The following is a 24,990-nucleotide window of genomic DNA, read 5'->3' as shown; positions in this document are numbered from 1 at the left end:
GCCTCCCTCCACAGTGTTTTAATTTGTTCAGACTCAATGAGCAGCCTGCAGGCTATCGACCCACGCTACTCTCGTCACCTTTTGGTCTCTGCTATCCGTGACCCTCCCTCTGCCCTTGAGCGTGCCGCCTGTTCAGTTGTCTTTCTCTGGGTCCCAAGCCCCTGACCGTTTGGGTAGAGAAGCAGATCCTCCCTCCCATTTCCTTTCATGATTCGAGCTGCAGATAGGCAGATCTACGTCAAATCTCTCTTTACCCAAAATTGGAATGCCACCTGGAGCACTACTGCTCACAGTAATAGACTCTGCACAGTTAATGAGCCTACTGCAGTTTTACCGAGCGAGGTGGCGCAGTGGTTAGCACACTGGACTCGCATTCGGGAGGACGACGGCTCAATCCCGCGTCCGGCCATCCCGATTTAGGTTTTCCGTGATTTTCATAAATCGCTCCAGGCAAATGCCGAGATGATTCCTTTAAAAGGGCAGAGATGGTTCCTTTAAAAGGGCAGAGATGGTTCCTTTCAAAGGGCACGGCCGACTTCCTTCCCCGTCCTTCCCTAATCCGATGAGACCGATGACCTCGCTGTCTGGTCTCCTTCCCCAAACAACCCAAACCCAACCTACTGCAGTTTGGCACTCTTCTTTCCATTCCTCTCGGAAGAAGTCCACAGTTTTACGCCGTTTACGTTTTGGTCATACCTGGTTCAAATGGCTCTGAGCACTATGGGACTTAACTTCTAAGGTCATCAGTCCCCTAGAACTTAGAACTACTTAAACCTAACTAACCTAAGGACATCACACACATCCATGCCCGAGGCAGGATTCGAACCTGCGACCGTAGCGGTCACGCGGTTCCAGACTGTAGCGCCTTTAACCGCTTGGCCACCCCGGCCGGCGGTCATACCTGGCTCACCTAGTGTTTCCTCCTACGTAAGAACCCACCCCGACTAGCTGACGATATCGCACAGATTGGTGGAATGCCCCCTTCTTTCGTCCCTTTGTGTTAAGTATAGCCTTGCCGATACCTTAAATTTAATATTAGTAGACGATCCACAAATGGTTGAACTGGTCCTCGGTTTCCTCTGTGAAAATGGTTTTTATTTCCAGATATAAGTTTCCACTTTAGTCTTGGAGCAGGGGCAGGTTGGTTGTGGTAGGGACTTCTTTTCTAGTCTGCTCGGTCTGTGACCCCATGACTGCCTCCTTTTATGCCTTTTACTGTGTGCGTTTAATGTTCATTATTTTATAATTTGATTCCCCTGACTGAATCCGTCCACTTTTAGTGGACACTCTTTCTTCTCTGACTAACTTGGGGAATCGCGAGAGTAATGACCTTGTCGTTTGGTCCCATAACCCCTCTCAATTAATCAGTCGAAATGGGACTCATCACTCAAGGCAGCTCTGCTCCAGTCAATGAGATTCCCGGGCGAAGACGTGTCTGCAGATGCCCTCGACAGCCGTGGCATACCAGGCTGACTCCAACGACCAGGTGTGATGGGTCTGGGGTGCCATTTCATTTCATAGAAGGCCCCTTTGGTTGCCACCAGTGCCACCCATAAAGCGCAGCAGAACATCTACGATATTCTATACCGCGTTTTTCGGCCCTTAATGGCAAGCCATCCTAGGCTTACATTTCAGCAAGATAATGCCCGCCCGCACATCGTGAGACTTCCTACTTCCTGTCTTCTTCCTTCCCAGACCCTAGATCGGCCAGCAAGGTCACCGGATCTGTCCCCAATTTAGAATGTTTGGAATATAATGCGCAGCAGAGCCCTCCAACTGGAATCTGATTTTGTCAATCTAAAGCGCAAGTTGGACAATAATGTTTACCAACGCATTACTGACTTGCTCAGATTGTGAAGCTCTTTGTCTTGAGCATATCATCCAATGTTTCTGAAATTGTAGTCAGTTGTTTGCCTGTACATCTATTCCACTTCTGCCTATTTCCGTGCCATTCGGATACTCTGCAAATCACATTTAAGTGCCTGGCAGTTGGTTCATCGAACCACCTTCACAATTCTCTATTATTCCAAACTCGTATAGCGCGAGGAAAGAACGAACACCTAATCTTTCCGTACGACCTCTGATTTCCCTTATTGTTATCACGGTGGTCGTTTCTCCGTATGTAGGTCGGCGTCAACAAAATATTTTCACATTCGGGAGAGAAAGTTGGTGATCGGAATTTCGTGAGAAGATTCCTCCGCAACGAAAAACGCCTGTGTTTTAATTATATCCATCCCAAATCCTGTATCATTTCAGTGACACTCTCTCCCCTATTTCGCGATAATACAAAACGTGCTGCCCTTCTTTGAACTGTTTCGATGTACTCCGTCAGTCCTATGTGGTAAGGATCCCACAGCAGTGTTCTAAAAGAGGACGGACTAGCGTAGTGTAGGCGGTGTCCGTAGTAGGTGTGTTACATTTTCTAAGGGTCTTACCAATAAAACGCAGTCTTTGGTTAGCCTTTCCCACAACATTCTCTGTGTGTTCCTTCTAATTTAAGTTGTTCGTAGTAGTAATTCCTAGGTATTTAGTTGAATTTACGGCCTTTATATTTGGTTGATTTATGCTGTAACCGACGTTTAACGCATTCCATTTAGCATTCATGTGGATGATCTCCTTCGTGGTGCATCATATTTTTTTTTTATCTTTCTTTCTCTTATACTGTATTTCAGTTTGCCTCAAATCACTGGTTCAGATTTTTGGCAAATCTAGACCTCATACTGGTCGATTTGATAGCCCATTAATGACCCTCAACGTCGATGGGACGTTAAACCTAGTCTTCCTTCCTTCAATAGGCAACTTTTCCATTTCCCACTCATCGTTTGACTACAATTCGGACCAAAATCCATTGTGTAATTTCTAGGGAGTCTAGGCTATGCTGCCGTGCAGTCCGGGAGGCCTTGCCATGGTTCGCGCGGCTCCCCCCGTCGAAGGTTCGAGTCGTCCCCCATGACTGAGCAGCTTGTTCCCTTAGGAACTTACCAAAACTTTTTTTTCTGGTCTTTCCTCCACTCAGTCATTTGACCAGCACGAAGTCGTTTGGCGAATATGGGCAATGAAACATCAATTCCATGTTTTACTCCTTGAAGTTATCAACAGTTTGACTTGACGTGGTATCTGCTGGCATTGACATGAGAATGGTGGAACGCTTTCCGTTGTCTTTTCGTCATTTCGTCGATGACTTTTCCGAAACAAATTGTTATATACCATTGAGCATTAACTGACCCTAGATCCTTTAAAGCAGGGGCGGGCAGGAATCCTGCACGTGTGCGGTGCACTTGCACGCGTGCAGGTAACTCTGCGTGCACACAGGGGCAAGCTGGCCACCCGCTTCTCTCCCCTCCCCACCATACCGTCTCTCCGCTTCTTCCTCTGTAATGCGTTTTTTTTGTTTCCTGGCCTGCTTTATTGAATGAAGGAATAAGGTTAGTACGAGTGCTTGAAAGAAATCATGGTTTGAAAGAGTACCTATTACCTACGATACGTCGTATTTAATTATCACAGGTGGAGTTTACAATACGTCTAATGTCTTGAACAAGATTTCTACATACAGAGAAACGCAAACGGTTACGTAAATTTTCATTACTGATGTTTGCTCTTAACCGAGACTTATTAATTTTCATAACACAAAAAAAATCTCTCTCAAACGTATGTCGAGCCAAACGTATTATCTTCGCGACTTCACGATGGAGACGAGGAAACTCTTGCTGTGGGAAGTTGTGATAAAAATCTGTTACACATCTTGCCAAAAGGAACTTGTCTCTCATACGAGAATTACGCTGTAGAATCTACAGGGTAGATCTATTAATTCCATTTGCAAACTGGGATGAATGTCATCTACAGAAACAGCAAATTGTCTCGAGAACTATTCAAAACCTGGGGATATGTATGATATATCCCCAAATCGCTTGAGAATTTCCTCTTTTATTGCACTACATATGGGAACATATTGAAATTTATTATAATGGCGTTCAATATTAAACTTCCGCTGACCAGCGAGAATACTGTCACATATTATACATTTCGAATTTTCACGTTTTTGCACAAAGAAAAAATGATTCTTCCGTTACTTTTTAAAAGACAGCAAATCTCCACTTCTCCGTTTCCTTGATTCACTCTGCATTTTCCGGTTCTTGAAAACAACGTTCACTACGTAGTGGTCGCTTCGCTTCAACGTCCGCAGCTTAGCCTGGCACTACACTGCCGCAACCTGCCGGCTGTCGCCACAGCCCCGGTCGACGACTGGACGCGAGCAGCACACGTGCAGCGCTGTGCGCTCACGAGCCGCGTGCAACGTTTGCCCGCCCCTGCTTTAAAGCGACGTTCGCGACATCAGCAGTGTAAAAATGGTTGAAACGACTCTGTGCACTATGGGACTTAACTTCTGAGATCATCAGTCCCCTAGAACTTAGAACTTAACCTAAGGACATCACACACGTCCATGCCCGATGCAGGATTCGAACGTGCGACCGTAGCGGTCGCGCGGCTCCAGACTGAAGCGCCAAGAACCGCTCGGCCATCCCTGCCGGCATGAGCAGTGTACCCAAAGAAAGAAGCCATCATTTTCTCGGAAGTGAAACTGGCGACAAATTCCGCCATGTGCAACATACCGTATTATAGTTTTGTTATTACCGAATGATGTTTCAGTATTTTATGTGTCATCATCGGTGGGATTTTTGTTTATTTTAGTTCTGAGCCGGTCGATGTGGCCGAGCGGTTCTAGGCGCTTCAAGTCTGGAGCCACGCGACCGCTACGGTCGCAGCTTCGAATCCTGCCTCGGGCATGGATGTGTGTGGTGTTCTTAGGTTAGTTAGGTTTAAGTATTCTAGGGGACTGATGACCTCAAATGTTAAGTCCCATAGTGCTCAAAGCCATTTGAACCAACCATTTTTAGTTCTTAAAAAATTATTGTTGTATGTTACCCTCTTATGTTGTTCGTTACATGGATTTTTGGTTCAAAAGTATTTTTATTTCCAAAGGAGTGATTATTAGGTGGTAAATATGTTACATCACTGAACTGAGGCGCTGTATGTTGTTCAACTTACAGTATGCTTAAATATTGAGCTCTGAGTACTAAATGTGGAAATAATACGGTTACATATTTGTTCACATCTCTCATATGACGCTGTTAGTTGTGTATGCTGTTAGCTTTTTATCTGCCACACAATCTATATCTTGTTATGTGCAAACAACGGAAGATGATTTTCATTTTTCTGCTTTTCGGTCACTTCAGATTGAGATTCGCTATATATCACGTTATTTAGCCCGTTACTTTCAATTTTTTATGTTGTGGTCTTGCTTTTCTTATTTGTGATGTGTTAAAGCACTTATTTCTTTTGTTGTTGTCATTCCTTGCTGTCACACAAGCATTCGTTATAATTATAACCGAAGTTCAAGGTTTCTGCAGCCATTTCACGTGTCTAACAGCAAGAAGTGCCAGCAGTAACAAGCGCTTAGTTATAAACAAGGGAAGCAAGATCACAATATTTTGTTGTCTCTTATACAATTATTACTTGACTTGGCGACAAGTACTCAGCTCAAATTTCGGCCGGGCCATTCCGAAACGTTTCGATAGCATGTTTCAAGTTTATATCCAAATTTGATTTTACTATAGGAATTAGTGCTAATGTTAGTCTGCAACTCAAAAATTACTGTGGGCCATCAGGTAAAAAAATAGAAATCCGTTATTTATAAACGCGTTAGGCGACGGTGGTTTACTAACAATTAGTGAATTTCACAGTTTGATATTTGTAAAATTTACCGGGTACGTTTACTATGTAAAATGATCAAAGTGAAATATTGTTATACAAATTTCGTGGTAGTAAATAACTTTTAGACCTAAAGTCAATAATATAAGGAAAAAAAATTGTCTTTTGGCCATCCGCAAATAAATGCTCCAGATATATCATGAACAAAAAGCAATCATCCAGCATACGTAGGACAGTTTCCGCTCCTATCTGTAAGTACATATATAAATGAAAAAAAAAATTAAAGCCCGGAACGGAAGATGCCTCCATTTAAATTATTCCATCCAAGCTGTAGAAACGTATGTGGAAGATATTAGGTCGTAAATTAGCTAGAATATCTGTGCAGAGAACAAAATTTGTCACTGGCATAAAACAAGTGCAACAAAAATTGTACAGGAGGGCATTGATCAAGCAGAAGAGGTCAAAATGTTCAAATATCTAGGAGAGATAATTCAGGACAATTCCTTAGAAAAGTCATCCATAAATGAACGGACACACAAAGCGGAAGGGGCACATGGAATAACAAAGAATATTAGCAATAAAATGTGCATATCAAGAAATGCAGAAATAATGGATTACAACACGGAAGTGAAACCGAAAGTCCTATACAGAAGTGAATGCCTAGCCTGGAATCACAAATGAGACAACCTGGGAATAAATTACAGAGAAAAAATGAGGAAAATTCTAGATCTAATAAGAACCACGTAAGCTTCGACATTAAAAAGCTGTGCTGAAATATATCAGAAATAACAGACGCAATAAGAAAAATAGAAATGGCTTTGCACATGCACAATAAAAAATCTTTGTGTATCATTACAAAATTGAGGTATTAAAATGGGGTGATTAAGACCGACTGACTTTATGCCATAGAATGCCACACCGTAACTACAATCAAACAGTTAAATAATTTGGAGAAGAAAGGAAGAATAATAATTCGAAATATTTTCGGTACGAAGTATGAAAACGGGATTTGGAAACTCATAAAGAACAAGAAGGTGCATAAAAAACTAAGAATATAATAGATGCAACGAGAAGACGAACTATGTACATTTTATGATGGCTTAAAAAGAACGTATAACAGATAGCTGAAAAAGAAGTTAAACTTCGGTGACAGAATTCCAAAAACCCAAATTTGACGGTTTATGGAACTTAAGAAAGATATATACCGGGTGATTCACGAAGATATGCAAATATTTTAATCTTTCATTCTACAAGTAAAACTAAAGAAAAAAGTTCATAGAAACATAGGTCCGCAAATGAGAAACATAGGTCCGCAAATGTTCAGTTGCAGAGTTACGGCTAATCTTTTGCCTGAAATTTAGCAACTTCTATAACACCCAGATCGCCCGATTTAACACCAATGGATTTTTGTGTATGGGGATGGATGAAAGACATAGTTTATCAGAACAAAGTCAATAGATGTGAGGCATTACTTGTTCGCATTGTAAATGCAATAGACGAAATAAAGAACAACCCAGTGAAACTGAAACGAGCAACAAAATCCGTTCATGCACGTACAGCTAAATCCATTTAACTCGTTGTAGGCATTTCTGAACATTTATTGTGAATGTATTGTGAAATTGTATGTACACTGTACAACTTCCTTAACAATGAGCTTCGTTTTTTCCGGTTTAACATGAATTCACGTGTGCTACGGTATTAATAAAATCAGAGTATCTGACACATTCATACAGTTTCAATTAACATTATTACCATAATTGTTCCAAAATTAAATTCTCAACAACTTCTGTTGAAAACTTTCTGCAATTGTCTGGAATTTAAAAAACAAATTGGGCCAAGTGGTTAATAAATCAAAAATTTTACGAAATTACTTCTTTGCTTGTCTGGATGTTCTGGGAAACTACTGCAGATACACGTCTGGGACATGTTTTATTAGATTCACCAAATTAGTAATAACAAAATAAATGGAAATCGTGCTTTAACCCCGTAAAGTTTTGCGATGGTTTCATATTTGCGAAGTTGCTAAATTTCAGGCAAAACCTTTTACTAGCCGTAACTCCGTAACTAAACATTTGCGGACCTATGTTTGTACGAACGTTTTTCTTTAGTTTTACTTGTAGAGTAACATATTAAAATATTTCCATATCTTCGTGAATCGTTCTGTAGAAGTTAGGAATATAGACAAACACATAGAAAAGGCATGAATTCAGGGAGAATGTACCAAAAGTCAAAGGTTCTCAGAAGAAAACACAGGAAAAGTGGAAGGGCAAGGACAGAAGAAAGAAGAGAACAATGGAGAAGTATTGCGAAGAAGAAGAAGAAGAAGGGGAGAGAGAGAATATGTTATCTATCAGCTGTTTCACACGGTCCTGGGTTGCCGAAATTCGAATAACATAATAATAATAATAAAATAATAATAATGATAAGAAAAAATGAGACTGTGATATATTTCGGGGAATTTATACAGGTTGAATTACAGTACGCTAAACAAACAAATCAAGTAATCAGGTATCTCCAGGAAAAGAAATTAACACCTTGCTGGATCCGAGGTATTGAAAGATTTAAAAATACACGACAAAAGCGAAGGAAGCAGCAGAGAGAAGTATTTACAGAAGTAAAGTGTTAAATTTAGAGGACTTTCAAGATTTAAAAATACACGACAAAAGCGAAGGAAGCAGCAGTGAGAGGTATTTGCAGAAGTGTTAAATTTAGAGGACTTTCAAGGCATAAGCAGTAAGTGAAATGTGTGATTGCCTGAAGAAGGAAAAGTGGAAAAGAGTGCTGGAGAAAAAGAAAGAACTGAAATTGTTTTATAGTCTGTATTTCGTAAAAAGTAGAGAGGAAAAAATAACGATGTATTAACGCAATCTGAATAGACCCTTAGGACCAACAGCTTGTCAAAAAATTTAGTAATGCAGTACATTCAGCGTAAAATTTTGTGTATTGACGGTGATCCTGGTATTACAAAACAGAATTGAGAAGTTCCTGGTAGAAAGATAAGTTGCTTCCAGAGATTGGGAACTAATTTTGGGGAGCGGCATAGGCGCGTGGGCAGTGCGGCGTCGCACACTGGACAAGTGCAGTACTTACTGCGTCGCTGGAGTGGGGGTGGGACGGCTGTCCAATACGATGCGGTGCGTGGCAGGCAGCTGCTTTGGCTCAGGATTAGACTATAAAACTGCGAGGAGAGGGCCAACCCGCGGCGCAGTGCCGCAGGTCACGTGACTGCTCTGCTCACGGGAAGTCGCCGATTGGCCCATTGCGGGGGTGGAATTGGGAGCCCCGCTAGCGTCCACGTTCTGCTCTGTCTGCGTTAGAGATGGGCAAACTGAAACACTTAACTGTTTCGAAACAAATGAAACAGTACAGTGTAATGTTTCGATACGCTGTTTCGAAACAGTGAAACAGTTTGTGTTTTGTAATCTAATAAACCTACACATTTTATCATTTTGAATGTCTACTGTATAAGTACGTCCATATAAACAGAAATGAGGTGCGAGAGCGCTAATCATTTCGCAGAAAGTATGAAACTATCACTTGGGCGTCTTGGCAGTTTCGTATTTCCTGCAGCAAATGCGCTGCTTTCGTGTTGTGTGACTTTCATACTTTTCAATCGGCTGAGTACAGCCATAGCTGAAGACAGAAGAACCACCACGAACGGAACTGGAGGCGGGAGCAAACTGCAGAAACAACGGATATGCTACTGGGATTCCCACATTCCGTTGGTATGGGTAATATACCCATCCTGCTAATTTCCATGCACAAAAAGGGAATCATTGTGGATAATAGGCACAGTGACTATAGACTCACAAATAACGCCAAATAATTCGAATAAATGACAAAATATAACAGAAAAAAATTTTGTCTTTCAAGGTGTTCCGAACCGTTACTATAAAGTCACCATGCTTCCCAGCCCTTCCCGTTCACCATTACACTATCAGTGTTATGTCAAACAGATTGCTTGCAGCCGCGCGGGATTAGCCGAGCGGTCTCAGGCGCTGCAGTCATGGACTGTGCGGCTGGTCCCGGCGGAGGTTCGAGTCCTCCCTCGGGCATGGGTGTGCGTGTTTGTCCTTAGGATAATTTAGGTTAAGTAGTGTGTAAGCTTAGGGGCTGATGACCATTGCAGTTAAGTCCCATAAGATTTCACACACATTTGAACTTCAAAAAAAGATTGCTTGCAATTATACCTAGATCAAATTTATGTATATGTCTAATAACTGTCACTCTACGCCTTTTTTTATTCAAAATGTTGTAGGCTTACTTGCGTTTCTTAATACGATTACTGTACATGAAAAGAGAAGCGTATGTTATAAAAAAAAAAGTGTAATTTAATCGAAGGATTTTCACGTATTTATTATTTTGAATGTGAATAGTATGCGTTGTTTTATTGTTTGGTTAGCGTTTATAAAGCAGATGTTACGCCATCTCGTAATAGGACAGTCAGCTAGAAGCGACGCTTTATTTTCGGATAACTTAAGCTTCATTCTATTGCTTGTCAAAAAGATTTCGACACTCTTGAAAGTGTTTCATGAAGTGGTATGTTGTGTTTCAGTATCTTTGCCGAGCCCGAATCTCGTACGACACAGAGCGGAATGAAACATCACTGTTTCTATACAATTAGTCCGTTCCAAGCGTAGGTGCACTGAAACAGCCTTATTTTGAAACAACGATACAGTTTCTGTGTCTGGCTCGAGATCGAATCTGGTCCGGTTATCCGAGACAGGGGCTGAATGAAACACCACTGTTTCGAAACAGTGAACCACAGCCGTTCCGAAACACTGAAACAGTTCCACGCATCGGTACACTGTATCGAAACATAGAAACAGTGGCCAAGTCTAGTCTGCATATGCGTCTATGCTAGCCCAGCCGAGACCTAAAAGCTGCGCGTTTCTGACAAGAGCCGGGCATTTGGAAGGACGGCGGTTCAAACCCGCGTCCGGCAATCCACACATAGGTTTTCCGTGATTTTCCTAAACTGATCCAGGCAAATCCCGGGGTGGTTCCTTTCAAAGGGCACGGCTGATTTCCTTCCCCAACCTTGGCACAATCCGAGCGTGCGCTCCGTCATTAATGATCTCGATGTCGACGGGACGTTAAAACCTAATCTTCCTTCGACATAAAAGTTTTCTGGGTTTGGTACCGCGTCATAATGTAAAATCTACTGCTGCTATAGAAAAGCCAACGTTTCGGCCACGATTGCAGCGGCCTTCTTCTGGTGTTTACAAGGCGGAATGCGAATGTGGAGAGGCATACATCGGCGAGACTGGTAGGCCAATAGCAACGCGCATTCGGGAGCACGAGCGTTACATTCGTCTAGGACAACACAATAAATCCGCAGTGGGAGAACATCACCTTGACTGCGGAAAAGAAATAAAATTCAGCGAAGCCTGTGTGTTGGCCAAGCAGCCAACTAAGACGAAACGCAAAAATCAGAGAGGCCATCGAAATTCTCAGACACCCTAACAACATGAACAGGGAGGATGGACTCAGGCTTGCCCCATCTTAGCTGCCAGCAATCAGAGCCCAACAGACCGCACTGTCAACACGAGGCACGAGCACTACCGGCGAGTAACTGCCGCCGCGCGGCCGACGTCCAGCAGCTGGTAAACACACAGCAAACTTCTCATTCGACGGTGGCCACCAATCATGGCACATAACACAAGAGCCAATGGACAACAGAGGTCACGTTCTCCCTCCACCGCAATAACCTATTAAAATAAAGTTCCCTCTCCTTCTTCCTTAAGTGACCAATAAACCAACTACCTTTTTAAAATTATGACGTAATGGCATGCGCAGTGAACACTAACAACAAAATACAAAGGACACTGCATAGCTAGAACGCACCATTACACCCAGAAGAAGGCCGCTGCAATCGTGGCCGCAACGTTGGCTTTTCTACAGCAGCAGTAGTTTTTACATTATGACGCGGTACCAAACCCAGAAAACTTTTATGTCGACTGACTCTGGCCGCGGAAGCCTACGCAATTATGCTAATATTCCTTTTTTCTCTGGCAAGAAGTAGAGGAAAGGTGCCTAATATGAGACACACTTTTGCAAACCCATTTGAAAGACCTAAAATTAAGTACAATTGTATTTTTTATGATGGTAATAATGTTGTTTGTTGTGGTCTTCAGTCCTGAGACTGGTTTGATGCAGCTCTCCATGCTACTCTATCCCGTGCAAGCTTCTTCATCTCCCAGTACGTACTGCAACCTACATCCTTCTGAATCTGCTTAGTGTATTCATCTCTTGGTCTCCCCCTACGATTTTTACCCTCCACGCTGCCCTCCAATACTAAATTGGTGATCCCTTGATGCCTCAGAACATGTCCTACCAACCGATCCCTTCTTCTGGTCGAGTTGTGCCACAAACTTCTCTTCTCCCCAATCCTATTCAATACTTCCTCATTAGTTATGTGATCTACCCATCTAATCTTCAGCATTCTTCTGTAGCACCACATTTCGAAAGCTTCTATTCTCTTCTTGTCCAAACTATTTACCGTCCATGTTTCACTTCCATACAAGGCTACACTCCATACAAATACTTTCAGAAATGACTTCCTGACACTTAAATCTATACTCGATGTTAACAAATTTCTCTTCTTCAGAAACGCTTTCCTTGCCATTGCCGGTCTACATTTTATATCCTCTCTACTTCGACCATCATCAGTTATTTTGCTCCCCAAATAGCAAAACTCCTTTACTACTTTAAGTGTCTCATTTCCTAATCTAATACCCTCATAATAATATCTACCATTATTTAATTTTATCATACAATTATCGAATTTGCAATAATAGACAATCTTTCAGAGTAGTTATTAAATGTTCACAAACAAGGCATTTCGTAGAAATGAGATCAAGGTTCCCTAATATGAGATTGTAATAATATTTTGCTTTAATTATTTCATTACAGAATAATGGCATATGAATATACAATTTTTACACGTTCACTCATTTCTGTTATCCATCACTCATTTCACACTACTTAGGTTTATATTCACAACATCTGGGGCAAACAAAATTGTCTTCTGTGACACCGCAATCTTCATGAGCCCAGCGATAACATTTCGTGCACTGTGACCATTTCTCGCCGTTTTTGTCTTCAGAAAAGCAGCCAGTACAGAACAGACACAGTGCGTCATCGTCATCACTGCTGTCTGAATCCCCACTGTCATCAAGATGGACATCGGATGCCGAGTCACTAGACGATTCTTCTGCTTTAGGTCTACGATTTGAAGATTTTCCACTCTTCTCCCCAAACAACTTTCTGGTTGCTTTCTTACCTTCAGCCTCTGATTTCTTCTGTTTAGATTCTCACAATTGCTTCACACAAGGAGTTGAAGTTACTAACGCAGCAGAGCACGAACGCGATGTTTGACCTAGTTGACTAACTCCAGGTGGGTAGCGATGTGTGGGAGAGGTCTGATGTCTTGTCGCGAATAGTAGAAGATAGAATTAAAATCATGTAGGCTGTAGGCTGGAAAATTATTGCTACAGATCAAGCGAGGCGGACGTGACCAGACTATCTCATGTGTAATGTGTAATGTGTACTCGACTAACAAGAGCGGAGTATGCAGTATCACGAGGCTCAAGCACAGTTAGTGGCAACCCTTGGACACAGCAAACAGTGGAGAATGGCTAGTTCATCACGTAGGCATCACATGCTGCCGCGTGACTAGCCTACTCAGGGCTCAAAGTTCGGGGGTGCTAGAAGCTGCTAGAACCTTCTAGAACAAGTGGTGCCGGGTGCACTAACCCCTATAAAAGCGGATAGCCGCTAGATCGAGAGGCAGTGATGGAGTGAGGTACTTAGGACGCCGGTCCACGCCAGTCTCCGTCAGGATGCTGCAAGAGTTGCAGGAGAGTATTGAGCACAGCAACAAGTAGGGACTTAGGCTGAATCGACACAGCTGACACTTAGTCTGGTGCGCTCGCCTCTGCTGTATTAGGACTTAGGTTTGTGAAGCTAGGAATGGCAACTGCATAGCCAGATAGACAATCATTGGAGACTGTATGTAGAATGTTATTTAAATCACAAGTGCCAGGGGTACTTCCAGTATACTCGTTCTATACATCGAGTGTTCATATATGAAAGCTTCCCTAAGGTCCTATCCGAGTTCCGTACTTTGCAGCCTTCTCTACAACGGAGCAGTGAGGAGTTGGCGGCCCACACCACCGAGACCTCATGCCAAGTAAGTTCTCTGACGCGCACCAACGCAGTCCTTCCACTCCCTCTCAGGACACGTCAGTGGGACACGACAGTCTGCCGGGCTGACAGCTTGACCATCACCGTCAGTAGTTTCATTTTCGTTTTTGGCATCTCTTTCTTGAAGAGCGTCAGCATGGCGATGAATTGAAAATTCGTGTTCCCTAAAGATGTTTCTGTTGCATGGGATGAGACCTGTTTTTCTGAAGGCATTCACAGATGCTTTCATTGTTGCTGCTCGGTTGTAAGCTACCCCAAATCACCTGGCTATTAATAATTAATAATGGGTTACCTTGCCAACCACGTTTCTATCTCTTGGGCATAGTAGGTTTCCAATGGCCCCATAAATCCGACGTCAAGTGACGGCATTTTATGCGTTGAGTGAGGTGGCAAACATGCAATATGAACATTGTTTTCACGTGGCCATGCTTCGTATGTCCTTACATTTAAGAGCATAAAATCGCTCTTCCATTGCAAGGCAGTGTTTGACTAGTTCATCTTCCAGTTTAGATGAGAGAGCAGGCCTTCTGCCAAGATTAACACCAACCAGCTTCTCGGGTGTACGAGTTTCATCCTTCACGTACCTTTCCAAACTACGTTTTGGTACAGCAAAAACTTTTGAGGCTTTTAAGTACCCCCATCTCCCCATTTCTCAAACATGTAATGGCACGAACCATGGCGTCTTTATCCCACTTTTTCCTTTTAGGCGCCAATGCCATCTACAAAGAATACATACAATAATCAGACATACTTCTTAAATGACTTCAACTTCTATGATTTTATTTCTTAGATTATCTCTTATAACTACTGTGAAAGGAGTACTTTGAATTGGGAGTAATATTGATCAACTTCTGAGCAAAATACTGCTTTGAAAGAAAGTTCGAGAAAACATTCCAATTTCTGGTCATAAGACTAGTCAAAGTAATCCCTGTTTATGATAATTTAATCGAATTAAAATAAACGCAGTTGCCAAACTTTTACTACAATAAATGATAAAATATTGTTATCTCATGATAGTATTGCGTAAATTACACATAACAAATCGTGAGAGAACGAGTTCCCCTAATATGCTACAGGTATCGTAATATGCGACACTGTCGCGTATTTGGATCCCCATACTATCACATATTAGGAGTTTCGCCTTCTTACACAAAGAATCACGCACTTGCTAACAACGTTCGTTGGAAAATGAACCTAATTGTCAATAATTATTGGTAATACCGTCTCCCCGATGTTATTCAATCTGTATATTGAGCAAGCAGTAAAGGAAACAAAACAAAAATTCGGAGTAGGTATTAAAATTCATGGAGAAGAAATAAAAACTTTGAGGTTCGCCGATGACATTGTAATTCTGTCAGAGACAGCAAAGGACTTGGAAGAGCAGTTGAACGGAATGGATGGTGTCTTGAAGGGAGGATATAAGATGAACATCAACAAAAACAAAACGAGAATAATGGAATGTAGTCGAATTAAGTCGGGTGATGCTGAGGGTATTAGATTAGGAAATGAGACACTTAAAGTAGTAAAGGAGTTTTGCTATTTAGGGAGTAAAATAACCGATGATGGTCGAAGTAGAGAGGATATAAAATGTAGACTGGCAATGGCAAGGAAAGCGTTTCTGAAGAAGAGAAATTTGTTAACATCGAATATAAATTTAGGTGTCAGGAAGTCGTTTCTGAAAGTATTTGTATGGAGTGTAGCCATGTATGGAAGTGAGACATGGACGATAACTAGTTTGGACAAGAAGAGAACAGAAGCTTTCGAAATGTGGTGCTACAGAAGAATGCTGAAGATAAGGTGGGTAGATCACGTAACTAATGAGGAGGTATTGAATAGGATTGGGGAGAAGAGAAGTTTGTGGCACAACTTGACTAGAAGAAGGGATCGGTTGGTAGGACATGTTCTGAGGCATCGAGGGATCACAAATTTAGCATTGGAGGGCAGCGTGGAGGGTAAAAATCGTAGAGGGAGACCAAGAGATGAATACACTAAGCAGATTCAGAAGGATGTAGGTTGCAGTAGGTACTGGGAGATGAAGAAGCTTGCACAGGATAGGGTAGCATGGAGAGCTGCATCAAACCAGTCTCAGGACTGAAGACCACAACAACACCGTCACAAGTAATAACAATAAAAGAGTATAGTAATATCCACTCACGTTTAAGCTGAAATATTGTCTTAACACCGATGTCGCAAAAACTCCAAATATAAGAAATTTTGTATCAACCTCTACGTACGGTGTCCGGCTCAACTATAGCGTCCTACTCGCTGTTCGCAATAGACGTGTTTAAGAAACTCTCCACCAGAGTGCAACATGGGCACAGTTGTGGAGTCTCATGTTAGGGAACTATCTAGGGATGGGCAAACTGAAACACGTAATTGTTTCGAAACAAATGAAACAGTACAAAGTAATGTTCCGATACGTTGTTTCGAAACAGTGAAACAGTTTGTGTTTTGTATTCTAATAAACCTACACATTTTATCATCTTGAATGTCTACTGTGTAAGTATGTCCATATAAACACAAATGAGGTGCGAGAGCGCTAATCGTGTCGCAGAAAGTATGAAACTATCACTTAGGCGTCTTGGCAGTTTCGTATTTCCTGCAGCAAATGCGCTGCTTTCGTGTCGCGTGACTTTCATACTTTTCAATTGGCTGAGGACGGCCATAGGTGAAGACAGAAGAACCACCACGAACGGAACTGGAGGCGGGAGCAAACTGCAGAGACACACATTACGTTAGTATGGGTAATATACCCATCCTGCTAATTTCCATATACACAAAGGGAATCATTGTGGATAATAAGCACAGTGACTATAGACTCACAAATAACGCCAAATAATTCGAATAAATAACAAAATATAACAGAAATTTTTTTTTGTCTTTCAAGGTGTTTCGAACCGTTACTATAAATTCACAATGCTTCTCAGCCCTTCCCGTACACCATTACACTATCAGTGATTTGTCAAACAGATTGCTTGCAATTATACCTACATCAAATTTATGTATATGTCTAATAACTGTCACTCTACGCCTTTTTTTATTCAAAATGTTGTACGCTTAAATGCGTTTCTTAATATGATTACTGTATATGAACAGAGAAGCGTATGTTATAAAAAAAGTGTAATTTAACCGAATGATTTTCACATATTTATTATTTTGAATGTGAATAGTATGCGTTGTTTTATTGTTTGGTTAGTGCTTATGAAGCAGATGTTACGCCATTTCGAAACAGGACAGTCAGCTAGAAACGAAGCTTTATTTTCGGATATCTTAAGCTTCATGCTATTGCTTGTCAAAAAGATTTTGACACTCTTGAAAGAGTTTCATGAAGTGTTATGTTGTGTTTCAGTACCTGTGCCGAGCCCGAATCTCGTCCGACACACAGTGGAATGAAACATCACTGTTTCGATACAATTAGTCCGTTCCAGGTACAGGTGGACTGAAACAGCCTTATTTTGAAACGATACAGTTTCTGTTTCTGGCTCGAGATCGAATCTGGTCCGAGGCAGGGGCGGAATGAAACACCACTGTTTCAAAACAGTGAACCACAGCCGTTCCGAAACACTGAAACAGTTCCACGTATCGATACACTGTATCGAAACATAGAAACAGTGGCCAAGTCTAGAACTATCGCATAATAGGCACCTTTCCTCTACTCACTCCTGTCATAAACTAGGTTTGATACCTTCATACGATCGTACTTTCGTTAGTAAGCACAAGTTAGTAGCACTGACGAGGGGAACACGACAAGTGCCATAACCCGATTTCCCAGAAACTTCGCTCAGTGGAAGAGGAACCAAAACGAGTGAACGTGTGTCTCGTCTTACGCGTAGATGCACGACTGTTTCTGAGAAAACGACTGTCATTGTTTTCGACGTCATTTAGATGCTATTTAGCCCGCGTTAAGCTCACCACAACTGTGGTGGCACAATAGCTATACTGTGTTCATCATAGAAGGTTAGAAGCATAACTCACATGCTCCAAAAACATAAACTTTCACAAATGACTAAAAACGTGTTTTACATGTGTCGTGCACATGTCACATATATTGACATCAGTATGTGCAAGAACAATGGCTATAAATCATTATGTATATTTCAAATTATGTTTGCATATTGAGAAATTACAATTATTTAAGGTTACATTATTGATCATGTGAGTTTTGTTTATGAGCTATGGAACATGTAAGTTTTGACAGTCCCCATTTTGGATCTTGTGAGTTTTGGTACTGAGCTGTTTGGACGATGTTGGTTTCGCAATGATAGAACAAACAACACTGTGAGGTTCTGTTTATTCTTCAAAAATGAACTTAAATATTGACTTTGCTATACCTCACTGTTAAGTCACAAAGAAAGAGTCCTATATATTCTTACGTGGAGGAACAAATCAAGCCAATAACAAGAATCAGTTTAATTTGAAAACAATGAATAAAACAGGATACTCTAACCTCATTCGTTTGGCTTCCTGACTTTTCCATATTTCTGGATCCTGTGAACGTTTCCTTGGCCTTCCTCTTTCTCCAACGAGTGAAACGTTTTCTTCCATGACTTGTGTCTCAAATCAGTTTCATTCCAACCACTATATTGAATTATATTACCCAAAATAACTAAACATAACAGAAAACGCACTCCACTGGCATCAATATTTACTACTACACAAGAAAATGGCGCCGAGTGAGCTAATCGCTGATTGGTCAAGATGTGGTACGGGACAAAACTCACAAGATCCCGCGGATCATGAGACTTTTGAAACCAACCATGAAGTTTAACACCGGTTTTCTGAAGGATCTTATGCCAAATGTGAATAACCGTTTCGTGAATTATGTTCTATGTATAAAGTTATATGAGAATATGTCGGCATCTCGATTTTCATTATTTTGGAGCATGTGAGTTATGACTCTAACCTATTATAAACCTGATGCAAACATTACACAATGTATTCTTGCACATTTGCTTGAATCTTATTGGATTTCGTTTCACGTGGAGGGGAAGCCAAGCTGTGTCCAGTACAGTTAAGTACGATCATAAGGCTGCGTTTCACGCAGTGTTACACGCTCACAGTCTGAGCGATAATCCGGGACAACAGCTTTACCGGCGCATTAAACTTGGACAGCACTGGCCAACCAGTTGATACAACTAGCCTGAAATGGTGTGAGCAGTTGCAGTTCGGACCTAAAAAGAGAGGACGAAAGAAACAATGTAGCTTCGAATGCCATTTTATTTTTAAAAGGAATGAAATAATATTCGGCAAAAGTCCAGCACTGTCGCACGCTTCTTAAGTGATCAGACGGAAAGCATAAATTGCCCTCGTTCTCACCTAACATAGTATTCTAATTATAAAACAGCAGTGATGAAAATTCCCAACTTAAACACAGGGTAATTTTTTGGAGCGAGCTGTCTAATGCAAAAGATTGAGGAGTTCCTAGATAACAGAACGCAGCATGTCATTCTCAATGGAGAGAGGTCTTCCGAAGTAAGAGTGATTTCAGGTGTGCCGCAGGGGAGTGTCGTTGGACCGTTGCTATTCACAATATACATAAATGATCTTGTGGATGACATCGGAAGTTCACTGAGGCTTTTTGCAGATGATGCTGTGGTGTATCGAGAGGTTGTAACAATGGAAAATTGTACTGAAATGCAGGAGGATCTGCAGCGAATTGACGCATGCTGGAGGGAATGGCAATTGAATCTCAATGTAGACTAGTGTAATGTGCGGCGAATGCATAGAAAGATAGATCCCTTGTCATTTAGCTACAAAATAGCAGGTCAGCAAATGGAAGCAGTTGTTGTTGTTGTTGTTGTTGTGGCCTTCAGTCCTGAGACTGGTTTGATGCAGCTCTCCATGCTACTCTATCCTGTGCAAGATTCTTCATCTCCCAGTACCTACTGCATCCTACATCCTTCTGAATCTGCTTAGTGTATTCATCTCTTGGTCTCCCCCTACGATTTTTACCCTCCACGCTACCCTCCAATACTAAATTGGTGATCCCTTGATGCCTCAGAACATGTCCTACCAACCGATCCCTTCTTCTGGTCAAGTTGTGCCACAAACTTCTCTTCTCTCCAATCCTATTCAATACTTCCTCATTAGTTACGTGATCTACCCATCTAATCTTCAGCATTCTTCTGTAGCACCACATTTCGAAAGCTTCTGTTCTCTTCTTGTCCAAACTATTTATCGTCCATGTTTCGCTTCCATACATGGCTACACTCCATACAAATACTTTCAGAAATGACTATGGAAGCAGTTAATTCCGTAAATTATCTGGGAGTACGCATTAGGAGTGATTTAAAATGGAATTATCATATAAAGTTGATCGTCGGTAAAGCAGATGCCAGACTAAGATTCATTGGAAGAATCCTAAGGAAATGCAATCCGAAAACAAAGGAAGTAGGTTACAGTACGCTTGTTCGCCCACTGCTCGAATACTGCTCAGCAGTATGGGATCCGTGCCAGATAGGGTTGATAGAAGAGATAGAAAAGATCCAACGGAGAGCAGCGCGCTTCGTTACAGGATCATTTAGTAATCGCGAAAGCGTTACGGAGATGATAGATAAACTCCAGTGGAAGACTCTGCAGGAGAGACGCTCAGTAGCTCGGTACGGGCTTTTGTTGAAGTTTCGAGAACATACCTTCTCTGAAGAGTCAAGTAGTATATTGCTCCCTCCTACGTATATCCCGCGAAGAGACCATGAGGATAAAATCAGAGAGATTAGAGCCTACACAGAAGCATACAGACAATCTTTCTTTCCACGAACAATACGAGACTGGAATAGAAGGGAGAACCGATAGAGGAACTCAGGGTACCCTCCGCCACACACCGTCAGGTGGCTTGCGGAGATATGGATGTAGATGTAGAAACTGCAAGGATTTCTCCGTTCCGTTGAATACTGAAGCCACTGATGGTACTAACAACTCCGGTAATCTCTCAGCTCCTTCCTTATCCGAATTCGAGAAACACATTTCAGTTCTGGAACTGTTACCTGCTACGTGGATAACGAGCCTATCAACAACAGAATCCACGAAGCCAACCAGGCACCCCATTTTCTCTTCTTCTTGTATGACGAGCCGTTCTACACTTCTGGAAATTGAAATAAGAACACCGTGAATTCATTGTCCCAGGAAGGGGAAACTTTATTGACACATTCCTGGGGTCAGATACATCACATGATCACACTGACAGAACCACAGGCACATAGACACAGGCAACAGAGCATGCACAATGTCGGCACTAGTACAGTGTATATCCACCTTTCGCAGCAATGCAGGCTGCTATTCTCCTATGGAGACGATCGTAGAGATGCCGGATGTAGTCCTGTGAAACGGCTTGCCATGCCATTTCCACCTGGCGCCTCAGTTGGACCAGCGTTCGTGCTGGACGTGCAGACCGCGTGAGAGGACGCTTCATCCAGTCCCAAACATGCTCAATGGGGGACAGATCCGGAGATCTTGCTGGCCAGGGTAGTTGACTTACACCTTCTAGAGCACGTTGGGTGGCACGGGATACATGCGGACGTGCATTGTCCTGTTGGAACAGCAAGTTCCCTTTCCGGTCTAGGAATGGTAGAACGATGGGTTCGATGACGGTTTGGATGTACCGTGCACTATTCAGTGTCCCCTCGGCGATCACCAGTGGTGTACGGCCAGTGTAGGAGATCGCTCCCCACACCATGATGCCGGGTGTTGGCCCTGTGTGCCTCGGTCGTATGCAGTCCTGATTGTGGCGCTCACCTGCACGGCGCCAAACACGCATACGACCATCATTGGCACCGAGGCAGAAGCGACTCTCATCGCTGAAGACGACACGTCTCCATTCGTCCCTCCATTCACGCCTGTCGCGACACCACTGGAGGCGGGCTGCACGATGTTGGGGTGTGAGCGGAAGACGGCCTAACGGTGTGCGGGACCGTAGCCCAACTTCACGGAGACAGTTGCGAATGGTCCTCGCCGATACCCCAGGAGCAACAGTGTCCCTAATTTGCTGGGAAGTGGCGGTGCGGTCCCATACGGCACTGCGTAGGATCCTAGGGTCTTGGTGTGCATCCGTGCGTCGCTGCGGTCCGGTCCCAGGTCGACGGGCACGTGCACCTTCCGCCGACCACTGGCGACAACATCGATGTACTGTGCAGACCTCACGCCCCACGTGTTGAGCAATTCGGCGGTACGTCCACCCGGCCTCCCGCATGCCCGCTATACGACCTCGCTCAAAGTCCGTCAACTGCACATACGGTTCACGTCCACGCTGTCGCAGCATGCTACCAGTGTTAAAGACTGCGATGGAGCTCCGTATGCCACGGCAAACTGGCTGACACTGACGGCGGCGGTGCACAAATGCTGCGCAGCTAGCGCCATTCGACGGCCAACACCGCGGTTCCTGGTGTGTCCGCTGTGCCGTGCGTGTGATCATTGCTTGTACAGCCCTCTCGCAGTGTCCGGAGCAAGTACGGTGGGTCTGACACACTGTGTGTGTGTGTATGTGTGTGTTGTGTGTGTGTGATCATTGTTTGTGTTTTGTGTTGTTCTGTGCTGGGTAAGGATTTGCATGTGTGTGGTGTGTTCGTTTTTGTACTGTTTGCATATTTTTTATTGAACTTGTCTACCATATGGGTAGTATAACCATTTTCTACTGCTATTTGTTTTATTGTGTTTATCTCGAGTGTAGTTCTGTTTGTTCATGGGCGTTCTGTTTAATCTGTGGAGCATGAATCCCAAGTTTGCCTGCTTATGTGTCAATGGGTGGTTTGAGAGGTTGTTAATGGTGATGCTTGTGGTTGTCGGTTTCCTGAATATTGTGAAGTTGTGTGTGTAGTTTATTTTTGATTTGGTGAGATCTAGAAAGTGTAGTGTGTTGTTAGTTTCTGTTTCTAATGTGAAGTTAATTTTTGGGTGTAAGTTGTTTATTTCATTGTCTAGCTGTTCTATGTGTGTATGTGGTTCATCAATCCGGCATATTATGTCATCGACATAACGGTACCAGTATATAACTTTGTAGTTCTTTGGTTAACTGGCGGACCTCACATCCAAAAATTTTAACTGCCAACACGGCCAATACAAGGAGCTGCAAATCAAAAAGATAGATGTCAGGGTAGTTTTCATTAGATTGTGTATTGGTCCATTCACCAACTTTTTTTTTTAGCTTGTAGTGAATGTGTCGTATTTTGTAGTGTGTGTGACATTTGATTGTGTTTTGTCTTTGGCAGGGGCCTGTGGAATGTCCCGTATGTGAGTGGCTGCTACCTGGTCAACGGAAGTGTCATCAGGGACCCCAGTCTGCGGCCCACATATGACAGGGGCACCATGGATCCTGACATGGCCTTTTGCAGCAGCCTCAGGGAAAAGGTATGACATTATAGCTTTGTTGACAGATTTTCACTTTCAACACACACTTTCATAAGTGTAGAAGTAAATATCCTCGGAGTAGTGAAGCAACTTAAATCACTTAATAAAAGCAAGTCTTCTGGTCCAGCGACTATACTAATTAGGTTCCTTCCGGAGTATGCTGATGCATTAGCTCCTTACTTAACAATCATATACAACCGTTGGCTCGACGAAAGAACCGTACCCAAAGACTGGAATGTTGCACAGGTCACACCAATATTCAAGAAAGGTAGTAGGAGTGATCCACTAAATTACAGGCCCATATCCTTAACGTCGATATGCAGCAGGATTTTAGAACATATATTGTGTTCGAACATTATGAATTACCTCGAAGAAAACAGTCTATTGACTGTGAAAAACAACTAGCTCTTTATTCATATGCAGTATTGAGTGCTATTGACAAGAGATTTCAGATCGATTCCGTATTTCTGGATTTCCGGAAGGCTTTTGGCACTGTACCACACAAGCGGCTCGTAGTGAAATTGCGTTATGGAATATCGTCTCAGTTATGTGACTGGATTTGTGATTTCCTGGCCGGCCGGAGTGGCCGAGCGGTTCTAGGCGCTTCAGTCTGGAACCGCGCGACTGCGACGCCACGTCGCAGGTTCGAATCCTGCCTCGGGCATGGATGTGTGTGATGCCCTTAGGTTAGTTAGGTTTAAGTAGTTCTAAGTTCTAGGGGACTGATGACCTTAGAAGTTAAGTCCCACAGTGCTCAGAGCCATTTGAACCATTTTTTGTGATTTCCTGTCAGAGAGGTCAAAGTTCGTAGTAACTGACGGAAAGTCATCGAGTAAAATAGAAGTGATTTCTGGCTTTCTCCAAGGTAGTGTTGTAGGCCCACTGCTGTTCCTTATCTATATAAACGATTTGGGAGACAATCCGAGCAGTCGTCTTCGGTTGTTTACAGATGACGCTGTCGTTTATCGACTAATAAAGTCATCAGAAGCCCAAAATAAACTGCAAAACGATTTAGAAAAGATATCCGAATGGTGCGAAAAGTGGCAGTTGACCCTAAATAACAAAAAGTGTGAGGTCATCCACATGAGCGCAAAAAGGAACTCGTTAAACTTCGGTTACACGATAAATCAGTCTAATCTAAAAGCCGTAAATTCAACTAAATACCTAGGCATTACAATTAAATTGAAAGGAACACACAGGAAATGTTGTGAGGAAGGCTAACCAAAGACTGCGTTTTATTGGCAGGACACTTAGAAAATGTAACAGACCTACTAAGGAGACTGCCTACACTACGCTTGTCCGTCCTCTTTTAGAATACTGCTGCGCGGTGTGGGATCCTTACCATATAGAACTGACGGAGTACGTAGAAAAACTTCAAAGAAAGGCAGCACGTTTTGTATTATCGCGAAATATAGGAGAGAGTGTCATAGAAATGATACAGGATTTAGGCTGGAAATCAGTAAAAGAAAGGCGTTTTTCGTTGCGACGGAATCTTCTCACGAAATTCCAATCACCAAATTTCTCCTCCGAATGAGAAAATATTTTGTTGACACTGACTTACAAAGGGAGGAACGATCACCACGATAAATTTAGGGGAATCAGATGTAGTACGGAAATATATAGGTGTTCATTCTTTCCGCACGGTATACGAGATAGGAATAATAGAGAATTGTGAAGGTGGTTCGATGAACCCTCTACCAGGCATGAGATTTGCAGAGTTTCCATGTAGATATA

At 42.6% G+C, this 24,990-nt stretch overlaps 1 protein-coding gene across 1 annotated transcript in view; it reads left to right on the top strand.

The window, feature by feature from the left end:
* The window catches only part of LOC126108948 (procollagen-lysine,2-oxoglutarate 5-dioxygenase), a 466,456-nt gene that overhangs the window by 369,419 nt on the left and 72,047 nt on the right, over positions 1-24,990 (top strand). Inside the window, exon 11 of the mRNA XM_049914331.1 lies at positions 23,118-23,256. Within this exon, the coding sequence (XP_049770288.1) occupies positions 23,118-23,256 (139 nt within the window). The remainder of the gene's footprint in view (positions 1-23,117; positions 23,257-24,990) is intronic.

This window comes from Schistocerca cancellata, chromosome 11 (genome assembly GCF_023864275.1).
Source record: "Schistocerca cancellata isolate TAMUIC-IGC-003103 chromosome 11, iqSchCanc2.1, whole genome shotgun sequence".
Classification (NCBI taxonomy): Eukaryota; Metazoa; Arthropoda; class Insecta; order Orthoptera; family Acrididae; genus Schistocerca; species Schistocerca cancellata.
This window is presented reverse-complemented; position numbering and strand designations above follow the sequence as displayed.